This window comes from Phyllostomus discolor, chromosome 9 (assembly GCF_004126475.2).
Source record: "Phyllostomus discolor isolate MPI-MPIP mPhyDis1 chromosome 9, mPhyDis1.pri.v3, whole genome shotgun sequence".
Taxonomy (NCBI): domain Eukaryota; kingdom Metazoa; phylum Chordata; class Mammalia; order Chiroptera; family Phyllostomidae; genus Phyllostomus; species Phyllostomus discolor.
In genome coordinates this window covers 47,969,194-47,995,804 of record NC_040911.2, presented here as the reverse complement: position 1 = coordinate 47,995,804, position 26,611 = coordinate 47,969,194, and the positions used below count along the sequence as shown (strand labels likewise).

General features: G+C 40.9%; 1 protein-coding gene and 1 long non-coding RNA gene across 3 annotated transcripts; both read right to left on the bottom strand.

Moving 5' to 3' along the window:
- Positions 1–25,579, bottom strand: RAB12 (RAB12, member RAS oncogene family). 2 transcript variants are annotated; one of them, XM_028524498.2, is made up of 6 exons: positions 25,060–25,579; positions 11,846–11,906; positions 5,369–5,507; positions 3,314–3,403; positions 2,192–2,296; positions 1–1,241 (listed from the first exon to the last, which is right to left on the bottom strand). In XM_028524498.2, exons 1-6 carry the CDS (start codon positions 25,562–25,564, stop codon positions 1,128–1,130), a joined length of 1,014 nt encoding a protein of 337 aa, XP_028380299.1. In that variant the 5' UTR covers positions 25,565–25,579; the 3' UTR covers positions 1–1,127. The 2 variants fall into 2 exon arrangements, with proteins under 2 accessions (XP_028380299.1, XP_035865199.1); XM_036009306.1 differs by lacking the exon at positions 2,192–2,296 and having other exon boundaries at positions 25,060–25,567.
- LOC118496725 lies at positions 5,743–7,616 on the bottom strand. Its single transcript, XR_004899281.1, has 2 exons — positions 6,498–7,616; positions 5,743–6,256 (listed from the first exon to the last, which is right to left on the bottom strand). It is a non-coding gene; the product is annotated as an uncharacterized LOC118496725 (long non-coding RNA).
- Positions 25,580–26,611: the final 1,032 nt, after the last annotated feature.

The following is a 26,611-nucleotide window of genomic DNA, read 5'->3' as shown; positions in this document are numbered from 1 at the left end:
TCATTCATAAATACAAAATTTTATTTGCACTTCATTAGTGTAGAAAGACCACAATGCTTTTCATATCACAACACTCAAGACACACCAAGTTATTCAAATACATAATTACTTATCTCGACTAAACAAAACAGTGCAGTTTAATAAAAGGTATACCAAAGAGAGAGTTCACAAATTCATTATCAGACCAAAAAAAATAAAAACAAAAAAACCAAACCAAAAAAACAAAACAAAACAAAAAACCACCCAAACCACAGTCTAAGCTTAATAGGAATAAGCTTCATCATAAGGGGGAGAAGTTTTATCATTACAAAGGTATAGAGTGTTTAGGCAAATACATGTATGTTCTTTGATATAGTAAAAGGTATCTCTTTAAAATCCCTTTAAACAGGATTTGTTCAGGACAGCAGCGTTGTTTTAAATTCTTCTATAGTTTCAAAAACATTTTTTTCCTTTATTGAATCTTTGTAGTTCTTAAAAGCATAAGGTATATCCATACAGACACTACAAGAGGGACTCTGGCCTCAGGACCAAGTCAAATCCTATGCTCTAACCAGTAACATTCTACTGTTACGTAACAGTATAAGTGACCTTCAATGACAGCTACGGGTGGAGCTTTGCTTTGTGGCAGAAACACTCCAATACTTGCAAGATGCTACAGCTGGGGGAAATGTCTTGTAAATAAAGAAAAAGCACTTAAGATAGCTTTCTTTTTTTCTTCAAAAAGTCTTCAGTTTTACAAATTTTCTTTAAAACAGTAAGCAAAGCACCACGTTCTTTCTTCTTATCAGAATATCTTCTGTCCTCATAATATAATTAACAAGGACAATTATATTATTTATTTCAAAAAACATTATACCTTTCATCTCTCCCACTTCATATTAGAAGTACTACATTTCCCAGTATGTACATTAGACACTGGGATAATGAATGAAATATAATAATTTGGAGGGATATATGTAATTTATAACCAAAACTTACCAGGAATTGCATATTTGCATATTTACAAGTTAGTGTATAGCTCTGACTTGGATTACAAAGTGCGAAAGGAAATTTTCAAAATGATTGTAGTGCAGAATAGAGCATTTTCCCCTTCCTAGGAACCATTCCACTGTCTCCAAAGTAGCAAATCAACAGCATCTGACGTGTGGTCTTGGTGGAGGCAATTCTGGTGGAATCTCGGGTTCTGGTTGTAATGAGAGGATACTATTGGACAACTCATTCCTTAAAATATCCAGGGGCATCTTCAGGATAAACAAGAGACAAAAATACATTTTAACTAAACAATGTATATGGAAGTCCTCTACAAATCATACAATTACGTAAGAATAAAGTATTTTTAAATACAGCTCTCTAATCATCAAAGTTTAATTAGACATTCAAATATTAAGCCAAGAAACAAAAACCAAGTTCAAGGAGCATCATGTCACAACACAAACACTGCCCCACTTACTCTGCACCCTGTGGTGGAAGGGACAAGACAGACCTCACCCACATGTATTTTTCATGACCCAGTATAATGGAAGCTTAGTGCATTAACAAATGGGTACAGCATTACTAAAGAGGGAAGTAACCTAATAAACCAACCATTTTATTAGAAGCTTCTGAATTACGTCTGAACTGAGCAGATAATATATAATAGTAACAAAAGCTTCTTACTAAAATTTTTTTTGAATGTAAGCCTAAAGATGCTTGAAGTGAAGCTGTCTAGCAATTTTCCTGGCACTGAGCATCATGGAAAGGCTTTGGCAATGGAATCAGCGTCCCACTGGAGAGTAGAGCTCTGAGTGAGGCAAGGAAGGGGCTTCTCAACTAAGATACCTGTGTATTCTGTTAGGTCTCTGCCATTTGTATCTAACTTAATCCTCGTGGGAAAATGAAAAAAAAGAAGGAAAAAAAAAAAAGAAAGGAAAGCAAATGTCATATAAACATGGCATACTGTATACCAGCTCCAGTCACTCCACCAACTGTATTCAAGGCTAAGCAAATATACTGGACATCAACACCAAGGACACCAAAAAACTGCTGCCAATAGCTGGCTGGATGCCACTGGCTGAGTTAACAACTTCACCTGGTTCCTGACACTGGGGAAAACCTGCAGTACTTCTCTTTCACAATAAGTAATTCTGAACCAAAAAAGTAATAAAGGAAACAACAGGTTTCAGATTAAATACTTTGACATTTTTTTTTTTACCTTTTTCAGAATGTCATCAACAAGTTTCAGAAATATTTCATCCACATTGAAGTTATCCTTGGCACTTGCTTCACAGAACCGCATCCCAGTTATCTGCTGTGCAAACTAAAGGAAAAAATTTTTTTCTCTGTGTGGGGTGCAATGTAGTCTTATGCACAAGCATGAGGCTATGACAGGAGAATCATACCTTCTGGGCTCCAGCTTTAAGGGGAGGGGTGGACTAAAGGTTTGTAAAAGCCTGTTTATGCTTAACTGTAAAATTCACAAGTCCAGCAAATCCCCACAGTATTAAGTAACATAACAAAATCCCTATGGTGATACTGGGACTTCTAAGTCAAATTACACGCCCAATTTTCTAGAATTGCAATGTACCTGACATTTAAAATGTGAGTATCTCTGATTCTTCAAGGAAGGTTAAAATACATTAGAGTAAGAGAAAATCATGAAAGCAATTTTATGCTTTAAAAAATGTGTTTTGTTTGTTTTTTTGGCCCCAACCAGGTAGCTCAGTTGGTTAGAGTATTGTCCTGGTATGCCAAGGTTGTGGGTTCAATCAACCATTGAGTGCACGAATAAGTAGAATATCAAATTGATGTCTCTCTCTTTCTCTCTCTCTCACATCAATTAAAAAAAATTATTTATTTATTTTTAAAGAGAGGGGAAGGGAAGGAGAAAGAGAGGGAGAGAAATATTAATGTGTGAAAGATACATCGATAGGTTGCCTCTTGCATGCCCCCAGTGGGGAACCTGGCCCTCAACCCAGGCATGTGCCCTGACTGGGAATTGAACTGGTGACCTTTCATTTTGCAGGCTCGTACTCAATCCACTGAGCCATGCCAGCGAGGGTTCAAATCAATTAAAAAAAATGTTTCTCTGTATAAAATGTCAGGTTAGATAATAATGCAGCATATACTAATGTGGTCTTTTTCTTCCATTTCAAAATGAATTTAAGGAAGCAAGAAAATAAAAAAAAAGCAAATGCAAGAAAGATGAGATTGAGTGGTAACTATATAACTATTTCATAATTAAATAATAATCTGTTAAAGAAAAAGTGTATCAACCGTTAAATGTACAAGTGTGGGAACTGTGACTTCTTCCTCCTGTTCCCCACACTTCTCTCACCTTTTCACCTTGCTGTCTGGAGATTTCTCGGTCAGTTTCACAGTCCAACTTATTTCCAACTAAAAGAAGCTCTGCATCTTCTGAAGCATACTGTGGAATTTTAAAAGAAGCTGCATTTCAAAGATGGGCATTGTCATATGTTGACAGGAACTGTAAATCAATCCAGTATTTTTCACTCATGTGTTCGTTTCCTCTATGAATCTTGGAGCACCCCCGCTGTCCCAGGCAGACCTGACTGTGTGGGTGTCAGAGGCTCACAGCATTTTTAGGAAGCAGCATGTTCACAGGCATTCTGAACCACAAGTCCCTGACCAGTAATTCCTCAGAATCTACCCTAAGGAAATGATTCAGAACACAGGCAAAGCTCTAGAGTACTCAAAAATGATTGTTAACAAGAAACTATGAAGATCCAACAAAACAAAGAATTAAATAAGTTAAGGTCTATGAAAGAATGCAGCCATTAAAAAAACATGCTTTGGAAGAACTCTTAAGGACACAGGAAGGCTGTCACGACACACTACTTCCTGAAACAAGCAGGATGTAGCACGGAGTGAAGCATAACTCCAATCTGGCTTTTCGGGATGGCAGCACTACAGATCTAAAAATTTACTTTTGTGCTTTGACTTTCCAAATATTCTACAGTGTGAGTTTTATCATTAATTTTACAATCAGGAAAATAGTAGTTAAGCTATATTTCTAAGTTTTAAAAAATGTACAGGCACAATAGAATTCTCTCTTTAAAAAGGTTAAAATTTCCTGAATAATTCATTTAATTTTGTATTCTAAAAAGTATGAGATAGACTGCAATAAAAGGCACCTGAATGACGGGACCTTGGCCAGGCTATTCAGGGTCTTGGTCTCCTAATTACCAATGTACAAGTAAGAGGAACAGGTTGGTGCGGAGTAAGAACAGTGCCTGCCTGGTACACAATAAGCACCCAAGAAATGAACTGTACTTGCGCAAAAAAGAGCAAAAAGCAAGAGTCAAGAATGAAGGAGAGGAGAGCACTAGACCTCAAGACCTGGGCAGAATCACAAAATGCAGTACCTGATGGGGCGTTTAAGGTAGAGGCCATTGTTTTTGGCTTTAAATTCATTACATTCTGAAAAATTACACCAGCAATTAGGACTGCCCCTTTCTAACTTCCTTAGCAGCACCCTGTGTGGCTTCAGTGTGGGAGGAAACCAGTGATTAGCGACACTGTCACAGAACCAGCCTCCGGCTCCATTCATCTCTGTAACTCTGGGCCCTTAACACATTTTCAAAGAGGCGGACACTGATAAACTGGCCAACACTGTCCCACGTTACCTAATAGATGGTTTAATACAATCTGTAAACAAAAATACAATTTGTAATACATTGCATGTGCTTGTTATGCAAAGGAATTAAACATCAATTTATTGCATTAAGGGAAAGAAAGCTCAAAATGTGGTCACTGTATACCACCACATCTCACCCCAAACTGCTATCTTCTGAATGCATATTTTGGGCACACATTATCTTAGAGGGGAACCTACAGTTTACATTAATCACACACATACATATATAATGGTATCTATATATAGCTGATCATGAGCCAAAGGGGAAAATTTCCTGTTCAAAATGTGAACCTGTAGGACACCTGTAATTTTAAGGGCAGACTGTCCTGTAGATGACCAAGGCCCTTGGAGTGTCCACAGGCACCGACTGTGGAAAAGACCATCACCTGGAGGTTGTTTCTCGGTGGACACTCACAAAATGAGCATCTGTGTGAACTTTCTGCAGAAATAAGATGCCCTTTATCTAATTCCACAGGAGCAGCCGGATATCGTGGAGTGAGCGAGTGGGCTTTGAAGTCAGACAGCCCAGGGTACCAGAGTAAAAATCCTGGTTTCAGTACTTATGAGCTGATTATGAGTAACAGAATATATACCTACTTTGATTGTTGTAATATGGATTCAATGACCCTCAGTATATAAAAGCATATGCTTCATAAATGTTTTCTCCTTCCTTTTATAGGGATTAACACCCATGAGCAAAGAGTTCACATCTCGAGAGAAAAGTGCAATACTTACCTTATCAATCATCTTCATCCATTTTGGCAAATCATCAAATGTCTCCTTCTTAGTGATATCGTACACTAATATGATCCCCTTGGCACTTCTGTAATAAGCTGAGGTAATGCTGTTGAATCTCTCCTGACCTGCTGTGTCCCTAAGAAATAGCAGCAAAAAAATCAGTTCCCAAACAATAACCATAGTGAGCCACCGAACATTCCAGTGCCTACACAGCAGTGGTGGCCCCACCAGGCTGATTCCTTCTAGTCCCCAGCCAACTCCTCTGTCTGTGCATGTTCACTATGACTAGTGGGGATCACTTTTCTGAGCTAGTTACATTCAAACAAAAAAGTGGCTCACTTAAGCTAATATTAATTTTAGAATGACTTCTTTGACATTCTAGAATAAAATTATAGAAGTGTGAGGTACCTTAATACTATAAATTACATAAATATACTTGACCACACTTTTCTCCCCCACAAAGCCATACACTCTGTCCTAGAAGGTTCCAAGTCTCCAGCCTACTGCACTGTGAGGAGAACTGTTGTAGAGGGAGTAGGAAGAACAGCAAAAATGAACAAGGAGTTGGTGGGAGGCTAATAGCCAACTTTTATTTTTAAATCATAAAGTATTATGCTTAAGTTGCTGTTTCTAGGTGGCAGAAAATGTATGGATAATGATTTAAACTATTTCAGTCTATAACCCTCCTTTAACCAGCCTAGATGGCTAATATCTGGTTTTGTTGATAAGAATCTTCCACTACTGAAAAATGCTGTAGAATCAGTTTTGTTATTTTCTTAATCCTACTAAACAGAATCAGTGGTCAAAGGGAAGGGAGGGGAGATACTAAAGAGGTTTACAAATACAGACTGCTACTTTGAAATCTAAGAACTATGTATCATTGCCCTGGCTGGCATAGCTCAGTGGATTGAGTGCGGGCTGCGAACCAAAGCATCGCAGGTTTGATTCCCAGTCAGGCCACATACGTGGGTTGCAGGCCACGGCCCCCAGCAACCACACATTGATGTTTCTCTCTCTCTCTTTCTCCCTCCCTTCCCTCTCTAAAAATAAATAAATAAAATCTCAAAAAAGAAAAAGAAAATCAACTTTTAAAAATTGGAGAAAAAAAAAGAACTATGTATCGTACAGGCTGAAGCTGACCATTTCAACATGAAGAATGACAGAAGGACACTAAGAGTGGACAGAAATTGGCCGAGACCTATTTTTTCCATCTAATAAGCCAAGAAACTGCTTGAGACAAATGAGGCTCAACAGAGCACGGCTTATGATCAGGAAAACAATTTCCCTAAAGATGATCTATAATTTAGATCACCCTTTCCCCCAAATCCTAGCTGCTGGCATACTCCCAGGGGTCAGGGTGGGTCATGGTAGAGTAAGCTAGGGGCAATGGAGTAATAAAAATAAGGTTGCCCACTGCTAGGCTAGCCAAAGCCTCTAGCAGGATAGCATATGCATTAGGGGAGAGTGTGCCATGTTTTCCAATGCATCTGACTGAGGTGCAACTTGCAGGACGGTGTCCCTACAACACCTTTTGGCAGTGGTATTGGCCATGACTTATGGCTTCATTCAGATTGAACTTACCACCAATTAGTGGTAAGTTCAATCTGAACTTACATTTCTGATGTTATGCCAAACAAACGAAAGAACTTCTTGGCAAATTCATTTCACATAAAAAATAAAGCCATTTGCTTTGTTCCAGAAGAGGTAAGAATCCCAGGCGGCCCTTGACTAGAAGGCCTGGGAGAGCCAAGGCTGGTCTGTTTTGGTCCAGCAGGGTCCAGCAGGGGGCCTGACCCAGACTAGCTGCCAATAAACATGTGCTGAACAAAAGGTTACATGATTAAAATGTAGAAAGTTGATGCATTTCAAGGCAAAATAAACTTTATGTTTTGATCCAGAACTGCCAAAGAATTAGAAAACTGAATGTGATAAACAGAGACTGAGTTCTTCAGGAATTTTATAAACAACTTAAAGACCACACTAAGAAGCAAATTCAAGAAAGGTGAGGATTCAAATACCATTTCATTTACATAAGGAATCAATGTATACAATGATTTCTAGAATCCCAGACGTTTACTTTCAAAGCAGTAAAGAATTAAATCTTTCAGAGTGTGGTGTGCTGTCCTATCACAAACTGTGGCTTGTTCACATTGAGATTTCACCACACAGTATTTTTAATGCTTTAAAAAATATTCTGTGATCTTTGAGTACTGCTAAGAAACAACATCCCTCTTGTTTCTTTAAATATATTTTTAAATACTTTATTTATTTTTTAGATAGAGGGGGACAGAGGGAGAAAGACAGGGAGAGAAACACCTACTGGTAGCCTGTTGCACGGCTCCTACTGGGGTCTCGGCCCACAACCCAGGCCTGTGCTCTGCCTGGGAATCAACTGATTAGCAGCCAGTGCTCAGTGCACGGAGTCACACCAGCCAGGGCCCTTCTCATTTCTTTAAAAAGCAAAAATAACACGTTTTCCTACTCTAAAATCTGTGGTGAGCACAATATAGCTGCATCAAAAATTTAAACACCAATCAGCTATAGATCAGATCTTCATTGGGCATTTTGGGAATTATGTCCTTGTCCTTCAATAACTCTTTATTCTAAGAAATTTTCAGTTGGCTTTTAGTGCAAATCAACTTCACATTCATTTATATACACATTCAATAATTTAGAATACAGAACTTTGGGGTTCAAGAACAGAGAGGTTAGAGATAACAGAAGTCTTTGAAAAATATTTTTATTTTATGGTAGAAAGAACACAACAGGAGATCCGCCCTCCTAATGGATTTTTCAGTGTAAAATATACCTATTATCTACAAGCACCATGCTGTACAGCAGATCTCTAAAAGAAGTTTCAATAAAAACCCAACCATCAAAGAACAGGGATAGTAAAAGGCATTTGTTACATAGTTTGAAAACCCTTTTGCATGAGTAACATACTTAGGAATCCTAGAAACATTAAGTAAGCTGTCTCTGATGGCTTTAAGTCAGACATACAAAAAGAGGAGAGAGACCTCAAAGTGCAAAACCTGAGGCAATCATTCTAACACCAATAAACTAGTAAATAAGACTTACAAAAAAAAAAAACCCCAATGAGGAAACATTAACTAGTTCACCCCTTTCCACTTAAGGCCATTCCTTAAATCCCATCTTTTTGTGACTGGCTCTAAATGCTCAAGATAGAAGAACACCTTGTTTCGAGAGACTGTTTCTTATTTCCAGAATATTTGGGTTCTGAACGTTTTCTATTTGTCTCAAAAGTTCTCTTACTTGATTTATTTCCCCTACTAAATTATCTGCTATCATATATGTTCAAAAAACAAGACTAATGAAATGTCAGTTCTGTTCAATAAGTTTTTATTAAATGCCTACTATATGCCAGGACCATAAAAACCTGCACAAGTCTCCTCTCTTCTAAAAACTTGGTAACATGCCAATCTGATTACACTTTTATCTTTTCCCATGAAGATGCAGAATCCTATCATTTCACCCTTTATCTCCATGAACCTGAATTTTCACTGTGATGATAAAGAGCCGACTTCTAGAGATTTGCAGTTTATTGTCAGGTAAATCATCATGTACTACAGTTACCACATGATTTTACTATTATTTCTCTCTCTGCTTTTGGTGTCAAGTAAAAAATCCCTGCAATTTTGTTTCCCCAATTTGGTAATACAATGATGCCTAAAAAATTCAGATTCTCATTTGTCATATTTAATATATCTAGTTGAATGGTACAATTATTAATTGGAAGGGCAGGAACCAATTTCAGTATGTGAAATGCTCCACACCACCTTCCAAGCACAGAATGAAAGCAAAGGAGCTTGACGTTTGCAAGAACAGTGGTGAAGGCAAATTCACCAACAGGAAAGACAGGCAAGACGGATGGTGCGAGGGGCCCTGACGTAAAGCATTTCAGAGCCGTGTCTGCCGAGGGGTGGGAGACACATGTCATGGCTTCAAGTCCCATTTCAATGCAGTGACTCTAAGTCCCTGTGTGTCACTTCCAGGACTTCCAGGATAGCATTTGGATGTAAATTCATGACACTATATTCTAGCAGAAACATTTTAATTTTAGTTATACTTTAAGTTATTATGTATATACATGTAGAAACATTTTAAGTACAGAGTTGACAAAATGGTCCTTTTTCTAACCCCAGATAATCTAGGAACTGAAAAATGTGACCCAAAAATGTGTCAATGACATTGTACTTTTGGTACCTTAAAGCCCTAAGAATTTACAGTAAATAATTTTCTTTTTAGATTTGCTATATCCAGAAATCATCAAGAAAAAGCACATTTCTTGTGACAACACCTCTCTATGAACCAACTGGCAACACGTCCACGAGGTGACCCGCTATGAGACCGGAGCACAGCTGTTATCATCAGTCTCCCATGCCCTCAACTGGTGACGACAGTCAAGTGATGACAGTAGGTCCTCGACAAAGCAGGTTACAACAGCAACGGCTCAAGAATGGCCGCTGACTCCTGAATAAGCCACGTGTTACTTTAAATAATGAGCCACATACTAGTACTTCTTTTCTACCTACTTGGTAACAGTAATGCCTCTTCTTTCAGGGAAAGACAAATCCTACTGCCTAGCTAAATCACTGGGATATGCCCCACAGAAAACTTGCAATCATCCTCTCAATAAATCAGTAAATATTGTCTTTATTCCTTCAGTTATACTCTTCACCAGTGTTGTACAGTTTTAAAAATTTTGAGAACAAAGTCTGAGGAGTGATGAGCCAAGGAAAAGCAAAAGAAGAATTATTTGGGAAATGCTTTTACATCCAAGAAAGAAGTATTCTGGAGGTGTCCCATGCATTTCTTGGAACTGCACTATCCCACTTTTCCCCATGAGGCAGGACCTCTTAGATCAGATTCAAATTACTGAAGGGAGATGCCAGAAGTATCCAATGGCGCCAGCACAGACTTTAGGGAGTGGAGCTCTAGGAGGCACAGGGCATTTGGACACACTTCTGTGAAACATATCACTACTGCCTGAGATGAAAACTAGAGTATTAATATATTAGTTAAGGCATGTTTTTAAACACAGGCCACCATGTCATCACTTAGACACTGCTGTCATCCACTAAGCAAGCTTCACAAACATTCTAATATTCGTAGTGTCTCCTTGTGAGGCAGCCTCCATCAAAAAGCATCTCACTTATGGGTACTGTGTACACAGGAGGATCACACTATGAGTACTTTTAAAGATGGTCTTTACCTTAAAGGGCTTATGAAATTGAAAACAGCAGCTCAAGTGAAGATACTTTGTTGCCATTTCCAGAGTTCAAAAAATGGGCAGCAATACACAGAACAGTTTGCTGCCTTTCCAACCATGGGCTAATGTGGTAATATGCATTATTTCTGGTATCAACTATGTAGGCAAGATTGTTAATGTTTTATAATCAAGTTAAAAACAAAAACACAAAAACAACAATAGCCAAAAGAATTCTAAAAGTAGGTTATACAGTCACAGATGACCAAATAAAGATATTACCTCAGACACCTCCGGTGGACAAGCAATGCTGGTTCGGCGGCAGCTGTGCCCCAGACAGGGACACAGATGAAGAATGAAGGCATGGCACTAACACTCAAGCATTAGGTGACCGATGATGCCACAGATGAGGCAGCAATTAACGCAGATGAAAGCAAACACACACATGGTGGACAAACACTCAGAGCTGAGATTGACCTGCCGAGAGGAGTTAGTAAGCTGAGTACACTGCAGCTGTGTCGTTAAAAACAAAAGGGCATTCTCAGAACACCTCAGCAGTTACTGTTAAACCTCCACCAGATCTGATCCCTTCTCCACTGGATCGGTTTCCTAAGGCCCCCTGTGAGCTGCTGAGAGCCAGCAGAGAGCTCTTAGGGCTGGAAACAGTTGTAACACAGCTGGTTTGGTTCCTCATATGATTATTAATTTGAGAAAGTGGCTGTGGATTCATTTGCAGTTGACATTAGTGGGCGCTTACGTCACGTGGCATCAGCAATACAGCCAAAAGGAGTGTGTGCGTGTGCCCCACAGTGATATTCATGCTGTGCCACCAAGGATAGCCCCTGAACTACCTGGAGGTGATTTGGCTTTAAACTGTGCAAATTTGTTAAAAACATACTGGACTTTCTTTGAATACCATCAAACAAAATAACTTTAAAAACACAAAGATAAGCACTTTAGCCATCATTTTGGTGATGGCAGTTTCGTCAAATGATTTGAAAACAGAGGCATAAAGTCTCCAAGTTCACTATCATTAATGTTCTTCTCTGCACAACTCCCTGTGCACAGATGGGGTATGAAATACGTAGACTCTTCTCAATTCTCTCTCAACGTTCACTTTATTTAAACATGAGCAAAAGAGAGGAAAAGCAGGAGAGGCCAACCAGCTCACGGGGTTAATTGTATTAGACAAGCATGTGGATGGCTGAACACACACGGCAGTTACTGAGTACAGGTTCTCCACTCACCAGATCTGCAGTCTGATTTTCTTGCCCCTTAGCTCTACAGTTTTGATTTTAAAGTCAACACCTGCAAATAAAACAAATGAAGATGAAACAAAAACAATAAAGACAAAAAAAATCTGTCAAAAAATAATCCCATTTGTACATTTTAATATCATTATCAGGGCCGTGCGTGGCCAGGCAGCTCGGTGGGTTAGAGCATCGTCCCAGTAGGCCAAGGCTGTGGTTTTGATCCCTGGTCAGGGCACAGACGAGAACTGACCAATGAAAGCATAAATAAATGGGTCCACGAATCAATGTTTCTCTCAAATCAATAAAAATAATTTATGATCATTAGCAAAACAAACTGAAAAAACAAAAAACAAAAACAAAACTGCATCACTAACTCTCAAAAGGAAAAAGCGAAAGTATGCCAGTACCTGTAACTACCCAGTCATTCCAAACCTCAACACATAACTGTAAGTCAACCTGTGCTGTATTTCATCCTGAAGTATTTATGTAGCACTTACTATGTATAACACAACTCTTTAAAAAATTATTTTTAATTACAATATAATTTATTACTACCATAAGTTTAGCCTAAAAACCATAAGATTACATTTAGTAATTACATTAATAAATAAATGCCTTTAAGAGAATGTTATCTGGGGGAAAACTCTTATATGGAACACTGGAAACAATCTTGATTTCAGACAGCCTTAGCCTAAATTTAGAAATTGTATTAATTGTTTTAGCATTCGCACAAAATTTAGTTAATATATAAACATGACTTCTTTACTGTGTTGTCAATAGTGTGGAAGAGGAATTATTTAAAAAAATCTACACATAAAAGTTAACACACCAATTTTTATTTATTTTAATATTAACAAGCAAACCATCATGTATCACTGTCCCTTTCCAATTCAGCCTTTAAAGCTTCAGATGATTTTTAAACCAAATTTTCATTTGTGTATGCTCCCTTACATGCTTCTCAGTTACAGAAAAGTTATTTCAGGCAGTATTTTTTACACAATTTTCAAAACTAAGACAAACAAACAAACAAACCAAAGGGATGCTGGCTAAATTTGAGAACTAGAAACATATTCTTTATTGGAACCACTTCTTGACTGCTCACAGGATCCAGGTCCGGCATGCTGCCTGGCCTCCACCAAGCAGGGGGAATGCGTCTGCCAGCGGGCGCTGTGTGGCCACAGAGAGCAGAGACCCACTCCCAAGCTCTCATCTCAGGGAACTGTTGCAGCACTTCAGAGTCAGATGATGTTCTTGAGGTGAAGGGAAAGGCATATGACTGTTTTTATAATTAGTAACACACTGTACACACCAGTGCCCCACCAAAGGACATGTTTACAACCTTGGGCGGAGGTGAGGCGGTAGCCTTCACCTGGACAACACAGAGAAGTTGCATGAATATAAAATGTCACAAGAAAACAAAGCTAGAGCATACTGTATTACATTTCAATTCTTAACCTCTTACATCAGATATAATTTAAGATGTCACCAAGTGAAGCCTAGTCAATTCAATTTCACTTTCAGTTCTGGGAACAAATTTGCTTTCTGGGAGTCAAATGATACTAAAACAGCCTTGAAACAGGAAGAACGTTTGTGCTCCACCAATATCCTCAGAGCACCTTACTGGCTCAGCACAAAGGGAGGACAGAGCTTAAAGAGACACTTGACAAGGCACAGAAAGCAGCCCGGAGACACCTGCTTTGTCCTGATTCTGAAAAGGCACAGCTTACTACTGGCCAAACACTGTCTTCCTTACATTAGCTCCAAGTTGGGACCTCACTACGTTACTCTATAATGGCAATTTACAAATCAAATCAAATCATATTTTAAAAAGATTTTATTTATTTATTTTTAGAGAGGGAAGGGAAGGAGAAAGAGAGAGAGAGAGAGAGAGAGAAACATCAATGTGCGGTTGCTGGGGGCCGTGGGCTGCAACCCAGGCATGTGCCCTGACTGGGAATCAAACTTGCGATGCTTTGGTTCGCAGCCCGAGCTCAATCCACTGAGCTACGCCAGCCAGGGCCCAAATCCATATTTTTGTTATAACGACTATTCTATTTTACTTTTGTTTCCAGTTTTATTTTTTAAGTTTTAGTTAAGGGACCTGCAACTTTTGTGAAACATTTATCACAGTGGCTGCTGCTTTAACTGAAAAGAATTGGCAGGTGATACTTGTGAGCTCTGCTTCAAATCAACAGAAAGAATCCTTTGAAACAAACATTCAGCGCAAATAATTTTCCTGTTTTCCCTGCTAAGAACTGCTGAGACTGAACATGTCAGACACTATTTCTCAACCAACTAAAATAACTTACCCAATTTTAGCAGTCCTACACTAGGACTATTTTGTAACCACAAAGGTTAGTAAGTAAAATACAAGCAAAGGGTACTATTATTCAAAATTAAGTAATAAGTGGTAAAGTTGTCATCATGTTTTACAAATACATTACTGATTTTAATAAGAAAACAAAGTAAAGATGACAGTGAACAGGATTAATAATTTGTTTAGCCAAAATGAAGACTGTCTAGTTTTAGCGAGTAGATTAATGAAAAAGTAAATAACAACAAAATAAAAATACCCAGTTGTTAAATCCAAAACTCCGTAAAAGGAAACAGCTCATTAAAACAGTCCTCCCTCTTAAATGAAACGCCCCTTCCACCTAACAGACACTAGGTGGCTTCCAACACCTGGAAACTTACCCCAGTTCACCCCTTAGAAACAAATCCTTGTATCAAAGCATACGAGTAAACATTCTTAAAAACCTTCTTACATCAGGTCAAAAGTATTATCTTAATGTTGTCTGTTTTAAATATTTGCATGTCATAGAAATTGCAACGATCCCTAATAAAAGGTAACAAGTCACTAACAACTTTAAATATTCAGATTAGTTTTGGACAAAGCACAGAGAAGCTCCTCCTCACCGAAGAGTGCCTAGGACCCACGTTTATGAACAGGGACAAAAAGGCGGCGACTTCATTTCCATCCGCAGCACTTGCTAAAAACCCAGTTTCCCACAGGAGTCTTGACTAACAGAGGAAGTGACAGGCCTACTACTCCCTCCGCTGATGGGGACAATCCCTGCCCTCAAGGCACTTGGCCATGCTAGCCTAATCAACAAAACACCCCATGTACTTGGCAAAGAAATGCTTTTCTCTACTGCCCTCTCTTAAAGAAGCCCCCTCGGTTGCCCAGAAACCTTTTAAGTCTTTAATGATGTCCTCTCTGAACCCACCCTTACAATGGCCACAGCCCTTATCTTCATTCTTTATCTGTGTTCCCAGTTGGACCGGGATTCTCTCCTAGCCCTTTACCACCTTGTTCCTTCTTTGTTGGTAGTGTCCCCTCTGAGGACACAGTCATCCAAAAGCTTAGGACACTGCCTGGCACACTACAGTGACTCCATAAATCTGATAAATAACCCTTCTTCCCCCACATCAAATGTTGGATATGTAAGGAGAAACACTAGTATTTTTAGAAAAATTAGGGATATTCAGGACTTGTTTTTTTTTTTTTAAAGCCCAAATAAAACACCTAGGTAGTAAAAACAAAGGGCGGATGTTCTGCGTGGGTCCGGTGGGCAGAGTGTAGAATGGGAGCAGTGAAACGCAGGGGTGCCCAGCACACACACATCATCCCGGAGATGGAACCCTTCATTTCTTCCACAATTCCTACCACTGGGCAGTCCTAACATGGGCATCTTCTCTCCCTACATATGCCCATCCCAAGAATTACAGTAACAGTTTATTGAGTTGCTTAAGTGGGAAGTGGTCCACTGAGTGAATTATTCTGACAACAGGAGCTTACCTTTAAAAAAATATTTTATTCATTTATTTTTAGAGAGAGGGGAAGGGAAGGAGATAGGGCATCAGTGTGTGGTTGCCTTTCGCACACCCTCTAGTTGGAACCCGGCCCACAACCCAGGCATGTGCCCTGACTGGGAATAGAACCTGCAACCCTTTGGTTTGCAGGCCAGCACTCAATCTACCGAGCCACACCAGGGCTGTGGGAGCTTACCTTTCTTCAAGACAATGTTATGGAAGTCTTTCTAGAAATATTTACATCAGAAAGGACACAGGTCATAGGGGATAATCCCTGTGTTAATAGGTATACACTACTCCAATTTGAGTCACTATGTCTTCTCTTTTATCTTAGTGACCTTTAATAGTAACGACAGTGGACATTTGTCAAACATGCTGTATCTGAGATCCAGCACAAGGAATCCTGCAGCAGCCCAATGAGGTGTGCGCTATTATCCTCATTTTAGAGGAAAACACCAGAGCACGGAGGACAAGGTGACTTGCATTAAGGTCACAGCACACACTAGTCGAGTGGCAGAACCTATATTCAAATTTATAACACTGCCCACAATGAAAAGTTGTTACAATGAAAGTCAGATGCCTGAAAACAAGGCAAGTGTGAAATATTCTGCAAATGAGCCAGAATCTCCACAATCAAGCCATGAGAGAACACAGCTTAACTTTGCAATGTGTCCTCTTCTTTGTATTCATCTTTCATAAATCTTAGCAAGAGCATGAAGAATTTGCATACTTAATGCTGATAAGTTTTATAAATTCCCCTCCCTTAAGACAAAACATTTCCAAAACATTACTGTATTTCTTTTTGCTGGGCCGCAGAAGTTACAAAAGTGAAAATAGCAAAAATCAACAGAGGCTTCTTTCTGCACATTCCTTCCCAGCAAACGCTAAAATATACATATAGCATAACCTCTTGGTTCATGCCTATGATCACAGCTGAACAGACGCCCCTCCCCCCACTTTTTCTTCTCTGCTCTACCCCACCACCTAAGATCTGATTTTCTTACCTAATATTCTCAGGAAGTTGAAGGATTTCAGACCTTGAAATAAGTCACAATTCAAATAGTGGTCACAACGTTACTGCCAGTTTATAATAACTATCTTAAATTTGTACAGCTTTTCTCCCCAGGATATATACTTTATGTAGTGTCATCCAATTTGGAATACAGTATTTCTACCAAGGGAGAGGATTTCTAACATTTTCAGAGTTGGGAGAAAATAAATTTAAAAATGTGTCAGGGTCACATAAAGGAAAACTGAACATTACAAAACAAGTCACCTGACCACAAAGCCAGTCTTCTGCCTGAACACCACCCACCAGAGCAGCGTGCGGCAGAAGTTCCCACAGGAAAGCACCACATAAAGGAAAAAGCAATGGATGCTCACTGTCAGTAGAACTACCTTTCCATTTCTGTACTGAAAGCACCAAACTTGAGAACTATTATTAAATACTATCTGGCTCTTCCTACTTTCACTGTTAGGAATATTCAATGAAATAGAAACTAAGCACTATAACTGTAAAATATTCTGATCATTCTCAGAAGTAGGTGCCATTAAAACAGTAAAATGATTTCATGTCACTAAAAAATGATCAAGCCTGAGGGTATCAAAGTCTATCTTAAGTTTAGTAAGATGTCTTTCATTCCAGGTTGGACATACTCCCCTTCAGCACATGAAGACCACCTGTGTCTCTGGTCCCTGACACAGGCAGGAGCACAAGGAGAAAGCCTTGCATTTGACTGGAACCACAGACTACATCAGGCAGGGAAGAATCTGAGGTGATCAAAGCAGAGGCTTGGGGAACAGAGTGTGTGTGCTACTGGGGAACCCATCAGAACAGGCGGACAGTTCCATTTCCACGAACCATAATGTATAAAAGAATTCGACAGAAAGGGGCTTATTTCCTTTGTAACAAAAAGATTGTTTTAAGAGATTGTAACAAAAGATTGTTAAGAACTCGTTTATGGTGTTGAATATGTTTCAGGTACTAGTCTAAGGGCTTTATACTTATTCGATGTACATGAACTCACTGCAGTATATACTCTTAACAATCTTATAAGGTAGACAGTATTATTGTTCCCATTCTGCAGATGAAATAACATGTCCGAGGTTAGTTACTTGCCCGAGGTCACCAAGCTGACATTAGAGTGCAGATTTGAACCTGGGCCAAGTGGCCCCTGGCTATGCAACTTTGCTCAGCCTCACCTGATGAACGAGGGAATGGCTGGAAGATGGCTATAACATATATATTCGATGTAAAAAAAAAAAAGAATTCTGCATTTCCAGGGAAACTATAGAAGTAAGAGTGAGAGATGCTGACTGGCTTGACAGATTGCTCCTACATCGGCCGGCTGGCCGGCCTCGGCTTCCTGCCTACACCAACCCTTACCTGGAAAGGCAATCATTTTGACCTCTTGGTTACAAGAGTTAAATAAAAAAACAATGCAGAGACTGTCAAATGGATTTTGTAGTTTACACAGGTTATATGTTTACACTTTATTTCATATTCCTCTATATATATTTCATATCTACCTCTAAAGGGCTATTTCAGTTACTTCAGAATTGTTGCATCTATAATATAAATTAGAAGGGAACATAACCGGCACCTTATAACTGCCTTTTCTAGGCCAGATATGTTAAGATATTCTATCCCCACTTATTCCAGGAGATAGGGAAAGAGTGTAAGCCCGATTTTTTTCTTTTTATAGATAAGGAAAATGAAGTTATATCACTTGCCTAAAGACACTGACAGCTGTAGCACAGCTGGGGCTCAAACGCAGGACTCTGCGCCCACCTCTGAAACCCACACTCTCCTCACAGTGTGCCATCACCTGGAGGGGCTCGGAGAATGAGAGCGGTGGCCAAGGAGAGGGAAGAGTGCTTTTGAGTGAGAACGTGATGATAGGCGAGTGGTCTTTATCAGTCAACGAGAGAGTGGAGTTCTGCTGCGTACGAGGCCTAAAGGGCAGGGAGCCAGCACGTAGGAAGGCCAGAGCTCCTCGTTTAGAAGCAGCCTGTCCCTTCACCTGAGTCCTGACTTACAGGATCCTGAAGCTTCTGCATTAAGTGAAGCCTGGAAAACCAGGAGAGTTTTGTTTATCAGCTATTTCCACCATTAGTTTGCCTGAGGTGGAAACGCAGGTTGCTGTTTTATTTTGTAAACTAAACAAAGCACCAGAAACCAAACAGTGGAGGCTGTCAGGTTTGGTGGGAAAGGTCGTCTATGGAATATGGTGTTCCGTTAAGCCTTACTGTTTTCTGATTTTAAAGGAAAAGGACTTTTTAAAAAAGTCACATTCAATTAAGGGCACTATTTTTGGTCTATTTTGGTTTTCTAAATATTTTCCAAATGTCAGAGATGTGCAATCAAAGAACAAAAGGAGAATAATCAATTTCTTCCTCTGCTGAAGTACAAAAGCATAGCAGTCTACCTCCATGACTCACTTCCCTTTCTGAAAAGGACAAGCCAGGTGAGCAGGCCTTAGCTGTGCGTCCTGTAAGTGGTTAGCAGAGTGGCACCTAACATTAACATGAAAAGCCTCTAAAAAATATTGTGACTACTGTACAAAGCTATGTCATCTTTACAAATTCAAACAAATAATTAGAACAATGAATCGGGCACCCGAGGCTGAAGAATAATTTGCACCTCTCAGAGGAACCAACTCTGCCTTCTCAAGCTAGTTCCAAGATCTCTAACAGACTGCTCCTGGCAGATTCCACAAGGCTGGAGGGAGAGGAGCAATCTCTAAGAATCTGGATCTCTATCAGGCATAATGAAACCTTTCTTCTTCAGTGCCAGTGCAGAACAGTGAAAGAAAGGCTCAATGCACCTAAGCCAGGTCTTTAAATAGATTTTTATTCCACCCAAACACCACCACCACAACTATATTTCCATACTTTCTTTGAAAGATAGCTACTTTATTTCACAAAAACCAGGCACACTGTGCACAAGCGTATCAGTGTGCGTTAGGTTCACTAAATAAACCTAATCGCAAGATGCACAGCACATGCTGGCATAAAAACTAAATGTTGACCAAGATGCATCAGCTCCTGTCACACTCACTCTCCCCGAGTCATTGTGTTGCATCACTCTGGCAGGGAAGGGAAACACTGGCGGCTGTGGTGCTGGGCTTTTGCAGTGGGAATTCTGGATGACTCCCTAATTCTTTCAAATGAAACACTCAGGCAGATCAGCGATGGCTTGGAAGACTACGTATAAATGCGTAAGAGCAAAATAAAACAGTTTAGGATGTGAATCCAGTAGATGTTCATACTGAGTTTTCTAAAAATCTCTGACCTACGTTTCCAGAACAGAATGAGTAATGAACGTCCCTTACCAGTGGTTCCATTGCTTCTAGGTTAAGTTGGGCAGGTGAACTGCAATTCATCTATCTTGTCACCTACCATTCAAGGACAGACTTGTAGCCAGCCATTTCAGCCCGGGATTTATGTTCACTTGTTTCTTGGACCCCTCAATTCTGTTTCCAGTTCAGCTGCTGCTCCTGATAAAATGCAGTCAGCTGACCACGAAGTTTCCCCACCCTCAGAATGGGCATTCTGAGTGTACCTTGAACCTGGACTCAGGAAAGACATTCTCACAGAGACCACAGGGACTACTGCCAGCAACTGAGTGAAACTAGGGCTTCAGTAAAGCACCATCATTTTCTAGTCACTGTCAGGGGTCACCTATGAGGCTGAGCACACTGCTACAAATTGAGAAAAACAAAGACAGAGCAGGGAAGGTCTCAAAACTAAGTTTAAAAAACTTTTTAATTCAAGTATTGCCTGTCCTAATTTGAGGGAGGGTCTACTTCATTTTAAGTCTATTTCTTTTGAAAGTTTAGCAATAGTGTTTTTATTTTTTAAATGTCCTTACTTGGAATAATAAAATAACTGGCAATCCTATGTTAGCCCCTTGCACTTTGGGGGAAATTTATGGCCCAGGAAAACCAGAATTCTGGTTTTGATGGTCTTATTCCTACTTTCTCTCTATTTAAAATGTCAAATTTTGGCCCTGGCTGGTGTGGCTCAGTGGACTGAGTACCAGCCTGAGAACCAAAGGGTCGATGGTTTGATTCCCAGTCAGGGCGCACGCCCGGGTTGTGAACCAGGTCCCTAGAAGGGGGCACAGGAGAGGCAACCATACATTGATGTTTCTCTCCCTTTCTCCCTCCCTTCCTCTTTCTAAAAGTAAATAAAATCTTTAAACAATAAAAGGTCAAATTTTGGAAAATTTTTATACATAGGTAGAAGATTTAAGGTGTGTAAATGACTGAATATTTAGGCAAGAAATCCAATTGTTAGGGCATTATTTTAATAACTAGAAGGCAAATGACAAGCGGTGATAGGGGCATAAAGTCAATTTCATTGATACCAAAAATCAATAATATCACTATCCTCACAGGGCTGCAGGGAGGACCAAATTAGATAAGCAGGAAAGGGCTTCACAATTCTGATTCTAATGTACCAGAAATGTCGTAACCCAAAGTCTCAAAGTACGCTAAGGAACATAGAAAAAACTCATTGTAGCCTTGTCCCTGACCACTTGCTGACCAGCTGTATCATGGTGGCTAAGTTGTTTACGTCTTTGAGCCTTTGCTTTTTCACCTGTAAAATGGGGATAATAACTTTCAGTCTCGTTATAAGGATCAGAAAGAGTATACTTTTGCTGATACATAGTAAATGCTCAATAAATTGTAGCTACTACTAATAGAATGTTTTATTTTATATATAAGACAACTAAATTACTTATCCAGAGTCACAACCTAGTGAGTGGCAAAGCCTAAATAAAGAACCAAGGCTCCTTAGTCTTACTCTAGTGTGTTTTCTGGAATGCGATGCTGCCAGAGGGGTGGTGCTGCCTGACAAAACCATTTCAGTACAAACAAAATTAACAGGTAAAAGAAAACAATGGTAGACCAATATATAATTTTATGGGTGTTCTTTGGTATGTTAGATAGTTGTGAATTTCTATAGCCAACTAGTTTTTTTTCCATTTCTCAAACTTTAAAAAGCTGCTCCTGTACTTTTTGAAGAACTTGTTAAATTACATTAGCTATATCAGACTAAGTAATTCAATTCCATGAGTACAAGATACCAAGTATTATTTGAAAATAATATTCCACTTAGACAATTTCCATTAAATAGTCAATTATTTAAAAACAGTCTTTTAAGCTCAACCAAATCAACTTTTGACTTAATAATTTAAAAAAACCCCAACATTTTGCTCACTTAAAATAGGTTTTCCCAAATCCCTTAGGACAGGGGTGTCAAACTCATTTTCACCAGGGGCCATATCAGCCTCGTGGTTGCCTTCAAAGGTCCGAATGTAATTTCAACTACTTAACAGTTAAGGAGTAGTTACATTTATACAGTCCTAAAATTATATTCGGCCCTTTGAAGGTAACCACAAGACTGATATGGCCCCCAGTGTAAGTAAGTTTGATATCCCTGCCTTAGAATTTCCACAATGACCTTGTATACAAAGTCCAGGTGAGTCTGGTTCACTTTAAAAAAGCACTTTGGAGGTAGTCTCTTCTAGCCTCTGAATTATGCAGGCAATTACTTAGCAAGGCCCCTTGGTCTGCGCATAAGCAGGCTCTCCCCCACTGGCCTGCGGGGTGCACAGTCTTTCCCAGACTCTGCTGTCACGAGCACACACATCTGCAAGTCCAGACAGGGTAAGGGAAAAGTTCTACCAGGGAAGATCTTTCCTTGTACGCAGCTGACTATACTGCCTGGAGATGAAGCTTGACAGACTGGCCTCAGAAGGACCTATGAGGTAATTGCTCACATAGCAGGCATTCAGGTGAGGTAAACACAATTCCACACCACACCCAATGCCATATTCAAATAGCATTTTTCCAAAGGAACTTGAGGAATGAATTTATCTTTACAGCATTGAATTTATCTTTACAGCATTCCAATGGTGATGTTCCCCAAATATTCTGTACACATCTCTACCACTGCCCTTATCAACCTGGATCATCTTGTTCCCCAGGACTCTGGGCCACATTTGGATAGACCACATCCCTTTCACCACTGAGGGGTCCCCGGTGGGTAGGTTAGCGCCCAACACACAATAAGTGCTCAATAAGTGATCTAGTAAGTGGAAGGAGAAAGCACTCAGAAAGAGAGTCTGAAGGGGGATTAATTAGCTTTCTTAAAGTGTCTTCACACTCTGGATCAGACCAGAAACTATCATCTTTCTCTGAACGTTCCACAATGAATAAACACTTATGAAGTCAAGTACTACAGGCTATGTATGGAGGAAACAAAAATGAGCAAGACCAGAATCCAACCACATAAGAGAGCTTGTTTGGTGGTGGGGGAGGTATGTGCATGTGCACGTGTATGTACTTGTTTGTTTGTTAAGGGGACAAGAAACAAACTGTTTGGTCTCCTTGCCTCGTACTTTCTTTCTCAATCTCAAAAATCCTATGGAATCCTGCCCAGTTAGCTTCACTGTCTTCATGCCAAAGTCATACTCAGAGGCTTTATGGCTCCAGTTGCTACAGAACAAGGTCCACGCTCCTCAGCATGGCAGTCAAAGTCTTGAGGCAATCACTCCTGAAGTCCCCTAATAAGTCTTTCCCAGAATATGGGGGTGCTGCTCCATTGTGGCCCCAGCTTAGAAAGCTCTTCCTCATCTCTCCTCTGCCTTACTGTAATGCATACCTTTGCTCACCTATTTCACCTCCACCCACCCAAGCCCTGTTACCCACCCATTGGTGCCCATGCTGATTTCTTTCCATCACACAGTACAACTATATTGTCCCTCATTTTTATATATTTTAAGTGTGGAGCCATAAAAGATTGATAATTCTGAATTGCTTTTACCTCTATTTTATATATGTCAGGTACTAAAGTACCAGTATAAACTCTCATTTGATGGTTGAACTCCCTGTACTTTATATAATCCAACATTAGATATTTGAAACAGGTATACTTATGCTACTGAATTTTAACATCATGGTCCCAAGGCCAACATTTAAAAAACAAACAGGGTACAGAGCGTACAAGTATTTCCAAAATGATCTATTCTAAAATAAGTATTAAGGGAAACAAATTCTCACAAACCAAACAAAAAGACAATTCAAAATTTGAGGGTTAATTTTCCATTTAAGACATTTTGAATGTAGTACTTTTTTGTTACACGGCAATTTAAAACCAATTCACCCCAAATTGTATTTCCTTGAAACTACCAGTGGATACAATACTAAATACATGTACAAGACTACAAAATACTTTTAACTCTAAATTTCAAATTTAAATACTATTCAATGTTCCTTGAACCTCCTCTAAGGAAACCAAACACTGCCTATCACTAACCATGAATGCCCTTTATTTTAAAGAATCCCCTCAACTATGTGGTTCCCAGCGGTGACAGCTTTTAAGGGGTTTTCCACAGAATCAACTGTTACCTACACCCACCAGACAGACCTCAACTCCAAGTCCTCTACTTCTGACTTCATTAAAAAATTTCCCCTGAAGTTTCAATTTTAGGTCCTGAGGACATTAAACTCCCTGACGTAAGTGTTCCTGTATTTCCGTCATTGTTGTACTTCACCCATCTAGGTGTACTGGATGACTTATCTCTACTTTTGTGAGTCCCTGGACTACAGCTGAAGTCCTTCTGCCCCGTATTTATAGCTAAAGCAAGAAATTTAGTGTAGTTTTAGTCTTAATAATATTCTCCATAGATTCTCCACAGGAAATTTTTAACTTCATTATTTCAGCATATCATAAAAGTGAGTTCAAATTTAGAAAATAAGCCCTGGTTTACGGAATACTCCTCGCGAGGTACAGCTAAGACACCAAAATTTGCTGTTAGATGACCCACTTTGGCCCCTAGCTGGGGGCACAGCTTCAATTTCACTATGCCCCCTGCCCGCTGCTTCCTCGCACCATCTTTTCCCTGCGTGAGTGATGTTAAAGGTCGAGAGTTTCCGTGGAGAGATGCTCACACTGTGCCCAAGCGCTGAACGGGACCAATGCATCACCCCACCTCATGACCGCCCTTGGGGGGCGCGGGAGGGGACGCTGAGACTTCTGTGTTCAATAACCCGCTCCTACCCGGACCTTGAGAGGGGCCTGAGGGGTTTGCGCTGGGGGAGGAGGTTCCAAGAGCAAGTATGCATGGAGACTACACTAAATTTCTCCGTCTGGCTTTGGGAATAGAATCGGGGGCTTCCACGGGGTCCTTCCCCTCCCCTAGATAGCACCGAGAGGTCCATCCACCAAATGTAAGGCCACCAAGAGCCACACAGTTGGGGAGGTAAAAGCTCAGAAACGCAATGAGAAGTGAGGCCGACTGAGCGAGGACATTAGCCCTGGGGCGCTGGGGACCGGGGGAGGGCAGTGCGGGCTGCAGGAGGGCCCAGCCCCGGATCCCTTACCCACGGTGGACTTGCAGGCCTCGCAGAAGGTGTCGTCGGTGAAGCGCTCCATTAGGCTGGTCTTGCCCACTCCGCGGGAGCCTATGATGATGACCTGAAGCTTAAAGTCGGCCGGCCTGGGGGGCTGCTTCCTCCGGCGGGCCTGGCCACCCGACAGCGCTGGGGAACCCGCGCCCAGGCCGCCGCCGCCGACCCCTGCCCGTCTCTGCAGCGCGGCGCCCGGATCCATGCACGCATACGGCTCGCGCTCGGCCCGCCGCCCGCCGCTACCCGCCCCCCGGACGCGTGCCCCGGGCTCCGGTGCCCCTTCGGCCTCCGCCGCGCGCCAGGGGTCGACCCCGGGCTCGGCGTCTGCCCACTCGAATGGCTCCGGGGGCCCGCGGGCTTCGCGCTGCAGCTGCGCTGCTGGCCGCCTGTCCACGCCGCTACCGCTGCTACCGCCGCCGCCGCCGCTGCCAGGAGAAGAGGAAGGGAAGCAGCTACTTCGCAGCAGCGGCAGGAGCATCCCGGACAAGGAGGGGCAGGAAGCGCAGGCGCGGGACGGGAGGTGGGGGGAGCCGCGCCGGATTTGAGGCCGATTGCACGCGCGCCCCCTGCCGATGGGAGGACCACCCGCTCTGCGCCCCTCTGCTGTTACTGCGGGCTTCACTCTTCACCTACTTTGATTTCTTGTAGCCTGCTGCTGCTTCGCTTCCACTTTGTTCACTTTGCCAGCTTTCTGTTCCCTGTTTTGTTTCTGGCGGCTTTTTTTTATCTTTCCATTCTCTCCCACATTCTCTCCTTTTTCTTTTCACTACTTTCAATGTGCAGTCCTAAAACACCACACCCGTTTATTAGACACCTCTTCCCCTAAACCTGTTACCCTCTCACGTTGTCTCTCCCAAATCATCGTCGCAACTCTCAATGTTACCAGGACGCTCGCAAGTCACTAAGCCAAAGCCTCCAGTGTCCCATCCGGCCGACTCGGGGCTCCTGTCGAGACCCGCGCTCGCGCAGATCCCAGTCACTGGAAGAAGCTCCGAGCACCCGCGATTAGGCGGTAGACTTCATCTTTTCCTATCGTGTGTCTTCCATTTCCCACAAGAAACCAACTATTTTTACTCCCGATTGCTGCCCCATTCAAGTTAGGAAGTTTTTATTTCTTTTAACTTAAACATAAATAAATGGGATGCTCCTTTGGGAAAGCGAGTGAATTAGAACTCAAACAGTAGTAGGAAACTCCAAAAATTTAGGAGTTACGGACTCGGGTATGTTTTACCATTTCTATTTGAAAGTATTTAAGGATACAGAAAATCGCTGCTCTGATTTCTTGCCAGGGATTTGTTTAGCAAATTCCTCAGCGTAAACTTGGGCACCTACCTAAGAACACAGGGTTCTAAATATGATAGGAGCTGGCACATTTGGTGATAATGATCATATAACTAACCAAATTTCAGCTTTATTTAGAACTGGGTTCAGTAATGCGTAGTACACGTGGATGTTAGTCTACAAACTTCATTTATTAAAATCTAGCATTGCCCACGAAATAATTTGGAAGTTTACATTTATAAGA